Source organism: Silurus meridionalis, chromosome 27, assembly GCF_014805685.1.
Source record: "Silurus meridionalis isolate SWU-2019-XX chromosome 27, ASM1480568v1, whole genome shotgun sequence".
Taxonomy (NCBI): Eukaryota; Metazoa; Chordata; class Actinopteri; order Siluriformes; family Siluridae; genus Silurus; species Silurus meridionalis.
Genome location: NC_060910.1, coordinates 50,001 through 58,691, shown reverse-complemented (window position 1 = coordinate 58,691; position 8,691 = coordinate 50,001). Strand labels below are relative to the sequence as shown.

General features: G+C 41.1%; 1 protein-coding gene across 1 annotated transcript in view; it reads left to right on the top strand.

Moving 5' to 3' along the window:
- The first annotated feature begins 404 nt into the window (after window positions 1-404).
- Window positions 405-8,691, top strand: part of slc2a11b (solute carrier family 2 member 11b) — a 28,193-nt gene continuing 19,906 nt past the window's right edge. The window contains exons 1-7 of the mRNA XM_046841867.1: window positions 405-576; window positions 3,640-3,738; window positions 4,244-4,404; window positions 5,635-5,759; window positions 5,933-6,062; window positions 7,524-7,672; window positions 8,454-8,641. Coding sequence (XP_046697823.1) covers window positions 409-576; window positions 3,640-3,738; window positions 4,244-4,404; window positions 5,635-5,759; window positions 5,933-6,062; window positions 7,524-7,672; window positions 8,454-8,641 — 1,020 coding nt within the window. The 5' untranslated portion in view covers window positions 405-408. The remainder of the gene's footprint in view (window positions 577-3,639; window positions 3,739-4,243; window positions 4,405-5,634; window positions 5,760-5,932; window positions 6,063-7,523; window positions 7,673-8,453; window positions 8,642-8,691) is intronic.

Here is an 8,691-nt window from a genome sequence, read left to right as displayed (position 1 = left end):
ACACACAATATACATTTACCAAATTATTATTGTTATCGTTGTTGTTTATTATTATTATTATTATTTAAAACTTTGACTCAGACTTTGACTCAAAACAAACAGATGCAGATGCTACATGTTCAATTTCCCCTTTACAAACCCGTAATTTTTCCTCCTCAAACCCACTCAACTCTCTCACATCAGCAGACATGAGCATGCACAGTCAGCTGAGAGGCTAAGCAACCACACACACACACACACACACACACACACACGCACACACACACACGCACACACACACACACACACACACACACACACACACACACACACACACACGGATTACAGTACACAGAAGTATTAAACCTGCTCGTTCTGCCAATTGTTCACATGCTCATCTAATTTCTGCCAAATCCCAAAGACTGCATTATGACTGAACTTGACCACACTACAGATGGGAAGAAGAAGGTGACTGTGTTTACATTATATAGTGGTAAACTTACTACACACACAACATCAGTGAAGAAATTGAACATGATGCCTGAAACAGACGATATAGAACATCAGCCTTTACTGAGAAAATACCAAGAGATAAAGGTAGGATCATCATCATCATCATCATCATTAATAATAATAATAATAATAATAATAATAATAATGTGGTAAATGGTGTTCATTTTGTGTATTTGTGAGTGTGTGTGTGTGTATGTGTGTGTATTGAGGTCTGATCTGAGAAAGTCAGAGGTGGCAAAAGTCCACACATCCTTCACTCAGTAGAAGTGCAGATACTGATGTTTTGAAAGTCTCTGGTAAAAGTTGAAGATCTGACTGCACTTTTTCACTCAAGTTAAAATAAAGAGGTTTGTGCTCCAACATTGCCTTCAGTTAAAACTAGTGATTATTACTACCAGTTTTAGTGTCACTGTCACGGATAGACCAGGCATCAGAAACCGTGAGTAAAACAAAATGACTTTATTCAGTTTAACATACAAACACAGAGCTTGTGAAGTGACTGAAGCAAAATGGCACACTTAACTGAGTGCTCCTAAGCAGCATAGCCAGAAGCATGGAAGCACAATGAACCAGAGAGGTAGGAAGTCCAGGTGATCTATGGTCATAACTGGTCAAGTCAAGTCAAGAAGCTCTTGATTGTCATTTCAACCATATATATCTGACACAGTACACAGTGAAATTAAACAACGTTCCTCCTGAACCCTGGTGATACAACAACAACAATCACAGAAAACAGAAACACAGGGTTAAGGACTAGTAAGTCTCCTCGCGTAGGTGATTAGTAGGAGTAGGACAGGTGTAGGTGATTAGTAGGAGTAGGACAGGTGTGGGTGATTAGTAGGAGTAGGACAGGTGTGGGTGATTAGTAGGAGTAGGACAGGTGTAGGTGATTAGTAGGAGTAGGACAGGTGTGTGATTAGTAGGAGAGGACAGGTGTGGGTGATTAGTAGGTGTAGGACAGGTGTGATGATTAGTAGGAGGAGGACAGGTGTAGGTGATTAGTAGGAGTAGGACAGGTGTGTGATTAGTAGGAGTAGGACAGGTGTGGGTGATTAGTAGTAGGACAGGTGTGGGTGATTAGTAGGAGTAGGACAGGTGTGTGATTAGTAGGAGTAGGACAGGTGTGGGTGATTAGTAGTAGGACAGGTGTGGGTGATTAGTGGGAGTAGGACAGGTGTGGGTGATTAGTAGGAGTAGGACAGGTGTGGGTGATTAGTAGGAGTAGGACAGGTGTGGGTGATTAGTAGGAGAGGACAGGTGTGGGTGATTAGTAGGAGGACAGGTGTGGGTGATTAGTAGAGGAGGACAGGTGTAGTGATTAGTAGGAGTAGGACAGGTGTGGGTGATTAGTAGGAGAGGACAGGTGTAGGTGATTAGTAGGAGTAGGACAGGTGTGGGTGATTAGTAGAGTGGGACAGGTGTGGGTGATTAGTAGGACAGGTGTGGGTGATTAGTAGGTAGGACAGGTGTGATGATTAGTAGGAGGACAGGTGTGGTGATTAGTAGGAGTGAGGACAGGTGTGGGTGATTAGTAGGACAGGTGTAGGTGATTAGTAGGACAGGTGTGTGATTAGTAGGAGTGGGACAGGTGTGGTGATTAGTAGGAGGAGGACAGGTGTGGGTGATTAGTAGGACAGGTGTGGGTGATTAGTAGGAGGAGGACAGGTGTGGGTGATTAGTAGGAGGAGGACAGGTGTAGGTGATTAGTAGGAGTAGGACAGGTGTAGGTGATTAGTAGGTGTAGGACAGGTGTGGGTGATTAGTAGGAGTAGGACAGGTGTAGGTGATTAGTAGGAGTAGGACAGGTGTAGGTGATTAGTAGGAGTAGGACAGGTGTAGATGATTAGTAGCAGGAGAGTGTGTGTGTGTGTGTGTGAGCCTTGGGTGGAGGCGTGGCTGGTGGTTCTCTGACAGTCACACTGGTAACTGAACCTCACATCATATTAATATAATAATATTAAATTATTTCAAATGTTGTTCTCTAATTAATGTATCCAGTCTGAAGATCCACCATATAAAACACAAGCAGAGAAAAGATGATGATGATCAGATGATCAGGAATGTCTCTGTTCTCATCACTGACTCCCTCTGTCTCATCCACGTTAACCCCAGACTTCTTATTGCCTTCTGCCTGCTCATTGTGAGCTTCAGAAACTAGTCTACGTCTGTGGTGTGAGAGAGACAGGAAATGATACACCAGTGGATTGAAAAAGCAGCACAATGACAGGAAACATGTTGATGTGCTGAAAACAGTGCAATGAGAAAAAAATATTAATAATGTCACCAAATAGATTAAAACTAAAGTAATGCATCTGATTTGAAAATGTAAGAATTAGAAAGTGCAGATATTTGTGTAAAAATGTAATGAGTGAAAGTAAAAAATAAATAGTAAAGTAGGATGGATTTGGACTGTAGTTAATATCAACAGTCTGCTACAGTGACTCAGGACTACAGTTTGCTCTGATCTCCATCACTGCACCTCAACATCGTTTATCTGTAATAAATGGACATTCGGTGGAACCCAGATGAGGATGAGGTTCCCTCTTGAGTCTGGTTCCTCTCATGGTTTCTTCCTTCATCTCAGGGAGTTTTTCCTTCACCACAGTCTCCACCGACTTGTTCATCAGGGACAAACTTACACTTATAAAGAACATCTTCATTTTTATCTCCACATTATCTGTGTAAAGCTGCTCTGAGACAATGTTCATTGTTAAAAGTGCCATAAAAATAAACATGAATTGATTTGAATTGAAGTAAAATACTGATACCAGAAAAATCTACTTAATACAGTAACATAGTATTTGTACTTTATAACTTCCATCCTCTGGAGAAAGTGAATAAATTTTTTCTTGTTTAATGTAATATTTATTCTTATTGAAAGTCAGAGAACAGGAGCGAGAAACACAAAGGTATCTGAAGATCAGTGTGTTAATGAGAGTGTGAAGTCAAGCTGAATGAACTCCACAGTGTGAATAATCAGATGATTGTTTTAGTTGAGATACGTCAGGAGAAGAGATTAGACTCGAAAGAAAGAACCGGAAAAAAATCAAGTTTATGCACAGGAGAGAATATGTACAGATTTTAATAAAAAAAGATTCTTCCAGTCGGATCGTTTGGATCCCAGAGTGTGTGTTTGTGTTTTGTCAGGTTCCCAGTAAAACTCTTTTAATGGCTGTTTGGGCTGCAGGAATTGGAGGAACTTTTCAGTACGGCTATAACATCTCCATCATAAATGCTCCAACAAAGGCAAGTGTGTGTGTGTGTGTGTGTGTGTGTGTGTGTGTGTGTCTGTCTGTGTGTGTCCATGATTAACAATTAACGGAGCACACAGACGAAGATGGTTACATATATATATATATGTAACCATCTTCGTATATATATGTGTGTGTGTGTGTGTGTGTGTGTGTGTGTGTGTGTGTGTGTGTGTGTGTCTACTTTCCACCTGTGCTCGACTGGTACCACCTTCTCTCAGGGGAAGAGGTAAGTATACTTCAAGCCTCTTCTCTTTTCTGGCTCCGAGGTGGCGGAATTAACTTCCCCTAGATGTCCTAACTGAGGAGTCTCTAACATCTTCATGCGACGAGTGAAGACTTTCCTCTTCCTCAAACACTTCAACAAACATGTTCCAAGTTTGCTTTGTGTAAAAAAATTAAAATTATAATTAAAAAAACTTTCAACAGAGTTGTAGGCAGATTTATTCACTGGTGGAGACTGGTGTATATATTAATATATCATGTCTGTGTGTGTCCAGGAAGTGCAGAACTTTATTAACCAGACATGGATGCAGCGTTATGAGACTCATATCTCAGCAGATCTTCTCACACTGATCTGGTCCTCCATCGTCTCCATCTTCACCATCGGAGGATTTATAGGGGCTTCAGTTGGAGCCTCACTAGCAGTGCGCTTTGGAAGGCAAGTATTAATCACACACACTTCTAAAGAGGACAAACAAAAAATGCAATGAAACACCTTAAAATCAGCAGTGAAATAATGATAAGTTCAGCACCAAGATACAGAACTGTGAAGAAAGGTTGGGGTTAGATGGAGGTCTGAGAAAAAGAGCTTAAACAGAGTTAACTCCTTGATTATGTGCCATGATCTCCTCCAGTGAACAGTGGTGATAAAATGTATTACCTGGAGAAAATATACAGGATGTAAATCTTCTAAAACTGCACTTCCAAACATCTCCGTGAATAATGTAAAATCAAACTCTCTCTCTCTCTCTCTCTCTCCTCTCTCTCTCTCTCTCTCTCTCTCTCTCTCTCTCTCTCTCTCTCTCTCTCTCTCTCTCTCTCTCTCTCTGTCTCTCTTCTCTCTCTCTCTCTCTCTCTCTCTCTCTCTCTGTCTCTCTCTCTCTCTCTCTCTCTCTCTCTCTCTCTGTCTCTCTCTCTCTCTCTCTCTCTCTCTCTCTCTCTCTCTGTCTCTCTCTCTCTCTCTCTCTCTCTCTCTGTCTCTCTCTCTCTCTCTCTCTCTCTCTCTCTCTGTCTCTCTCTCTCTCTCTCTCTCTCTCTCTCTCTCTCTCTCTCTCTCTCTCTCTCTCTCTCTCTCTCTCTCTCTCTCTGTCTCTCTCTCTCTCTCTCTCTCTCTCTTTCTCTCTCTCTCTCTCTCTCTCTCTCTTTCTCTCTCTCTCTCTCTCTCTCTCTCTCTCTCTCTGTCTCTCTGTCTCTCTCTCTCTCTCTCTCTCTCTCTCTCTCTCTCTCTCTCTCTGTCTCTCTCTCTCTCTCTCTCTCTCTCTCTCTCTCTCTCTCTCTCTCTCTCTCTCTCTCTCTCTCTCTCTCTCTCTCTCTCTCTCTCTCTCTCTCTCTGTCTCTCTCTCTCTCTCTCTCTCTCTCTCTCTCTCTCTGTCTCTCTCTCTCTCTCTCTCTCTCTCTCTCTCTCTCTCTCTCTCTGTCTCTCTCTCTCTCTCTCTCTCTCTCTCTCTCTCTCTCTCTCTCTCCTCTCTCTCTCTCTCTCTCTCTCTCTCTCTCTCTCTCTCTCTCTCTCTCTCTGTCTCTCTCTCTCTCTCTCTCTCTCTCTCTCTCTCTGTCTCTCTCTCTCTCTCTCTCTCTCTCTCTCTCTCTCTCTCTCTCTCTCTCTCTGTCTCTCTCTCTCTCTCTCTCTCTCTCTCTCTCTCTCTCTCTCTCTCTCTCTGTCTTTTCTCAGAAAAGGAGCGCTGCTGATAAATAACTTGTTTGCTGTGTTGGCGGCCGTGTTAATGGGCTTTAGTTTTCTTATTCCTGCATACGAGCTGCTGATCATCGGCCGCTTTGTCTCCGGGATCAATGCAGGTGCAAAATATAAACCACATCATCACATCACGCAGTAAAACCACACAGGGGTCTGATAGAGACTTACAATAAATGCAGTCTGTTCTGTAATGGGGTGTGTGTATGTGTGTGTGTGTGTGTGTGTGTGTGTGTGTGTGTGTGTGTGTGTGTGTGTGTGTGTGTGTGATTGACAGGTGTAGGAATCTGTGTTCAGCCCCTGTACCTGGGGGAGATTGCCCCCCGTGCTCTGCGTGGCTCTATGGCTATGGGAACTTCCATCTTCATCACAGGAGGAATTCTAACAGGACAATTGATGGGACTGAGGTCAGTTCTCTTCAGTTCACTTTAATTCACTACAGTTTTATTTGTGTAGTGTTTGTAGTGTTTGTAACAGTGGACATTTTCTCACACCAGCTTCATAGAGAAAAAGAGGTTGTAGAAGTTTCATGTCTATAAGTTTGTATATTTTCCTTATAATTTTATCCCTAATGAGTGATCCAGTGTTGACTGTGGTGAAGAAAAAACTCACCAACTAAAGTAGGGGTGAGACTCACTGTAGCAGCAGAACTAAAAGGGAGAAGCAGAAGGAAACACAGACATGAGGATCTCTGAGATAAGAGACGACCCACCACACCACCATCAACAAACCTGAGTGAACGTGTGAGAGTGAGGATGTGATTGTGATTGTTAGTGTGAGTGTAATTGTAAATGTTATTGTGATTTCGAATATTACTGAGTGTGTGTATATGGTGTGCGTGATTGTGTTTGTGTGATTGTGAGTGAGTGTGATTGTGAGTGTAAATGTGTTTGTGAGTGATTGTGAGTGAGTGTGATTTTAAATGAGTGTGGTTGTGAGTGTGATTGTGTGTGAGTGTGATTGTGTGATTGTGAGTGAGTGTGATTGTCTTTGTGATAAATGTGATTGTGTTTGTGTGATTGTGAGTAAATGTGATTGTTTGATTGTGAGTGTGATTGTGGTTATGTGTGTTTGTGTGATTGTGAGTGAGTGTGTTTGTCAATTCAAGAAGCTTTAATTGTCATTGCTACCATATAAATCTGATGCAGTACACAGTGAAATGAGACAACGTTCATCCAGAACCCTGGTGCTACAATAAACAACACAGAGCTACAACACACAACATAAAACTACACAACAGAACAGAGTTTAGGACTAAAGTAAGTGTCCTCACCACATAAAGTGCATCGTGTGCAACCGAGTGCAAACAAAAACAGTGCAAACAAAAACATTGCAGAAAAATCAGTGCAGACAAAAACAGTAAAAACAGACAACCCAAGACTGTGTGGGACAAATACACAAAACACACAATAAAAAATAGTGTATTTGTAAACATAAACACAATGTTGTGTATTTGTGTGATTGTGAGTGAGTGTGATTGTGAGTGTAAATGTGTTTGTGAGTGATTGTGAGTGAGTTTGTTTGTGTGTGAATGTGATTGTGTGTTTGTGTGATTTTGAGAGTGACTTTAGAATAAACTATCATTTAGACACATTCTGGACAAATATTTTGTTTTTCTTCCTCCAACAATGGAAATACGTCCTAATGAAGTCGTGGCGTAGTAGTTGGTTGCCATGGTAATCATTCAATCACATTAATAGAGCTAACAGCTGTATTAACATCTGTCTATAAGAGCATATATATAAAATATGATTCTGCCTCATTTATCATTAAACTTTCACATGTTCTAAAGCAGCATATTTCTGTGTGTGTGTGTGTGTGTGTGTGTGTGTGTGTGTGTGTGTGTGTGTGTGTGTGTGTGTTTTCAGTGAACTGCTAGGTGGAGAAAAGTACTGGACCCTCCTTCTCATCACTTCCTGTGTTCCTGCTGTTGTTCAGCTTATTTCTTTGCCACTGTTTCCTGAAAGTCCTCGATTCCTGCTGATCGACCGAAATGATGAAGCTGCGTGCATCACTGGTACCACAACACTCTAATCACACACTGCCTCTCATATCAGACTGACTCTAATCACACACTGACTCTAATCACAGTCCATCACTAATTAAAAACTGACTCTAATTACACTCTGACTCTAATCACACACTGAATCTAAGCACAGTCCATCACTAATTACAAACTGACTCTAGTTATACACTGACTCTAATCACAATCTGAAACAAATTACACTCTGACTCTAATTACACTGACTTTATTTACACCATTTGATAGTTGATGATGTTTACTCAGTTGTTTTTGGGGGTTTAGTTGGTTTATATGTGTATGGGATTGTTTGTGAGTTTGTTTGTTTGTTTGTGAGTGTGTTTGTTTGTGAGTTTGTTTGTTTGTAAGATTGTTTGTTTGTTTGTGAGTTTGTTTGTTTGTGAGTTTGTTTGTTTGTAAGATTGTTTGTTTGTTTGTTTGTTTGTTTGTTTGTTTGTTTGTTTGTTTGTTTGTAAGATTGTTTGTTTGTTTGTTTTAGAGTGTGTTTGTTTGTGAGTTTGTTTGTTTGTAAGATTGTTTGTTTGTTTGTGAGTGTGTTTGTTTGTGAGTTTGTTTGTTTGTTTGTGAGTGTGTTTGTTTGTTTGTAGTGTGTTTGTTTGTGAGTTTGTTTGTTTGTAAGATTGTTTGTTTGTTTGTGAGTTTGTTTGTTCGTTAATGGAGAATAAAGACAAAATATATCCGGTGATTTGTGGAATGTTGTGCTCTTTGTTGTGTGTGTGTGTGTGTGTGTGTGTGTGTTGTGTGTGTGTTCTCTCAGCTCTAAAGCAGCTCCATGGTGGAGAACTTTTCCACGTTGAGATGGAGGACATGCAGCGAGAGTTAATCAGTGCTAAAGGAATCAAACCCAAAAAACCTTGGCAGCTTTTCACTGAGGGATCAGTTCACCTTCCACTCATCATCATCATCTTCATCAGTGCAGCACAGCAGCTCAATGGCATCAACGCTGTACAACACACACACACACACACACACACACACACACACACACACACATT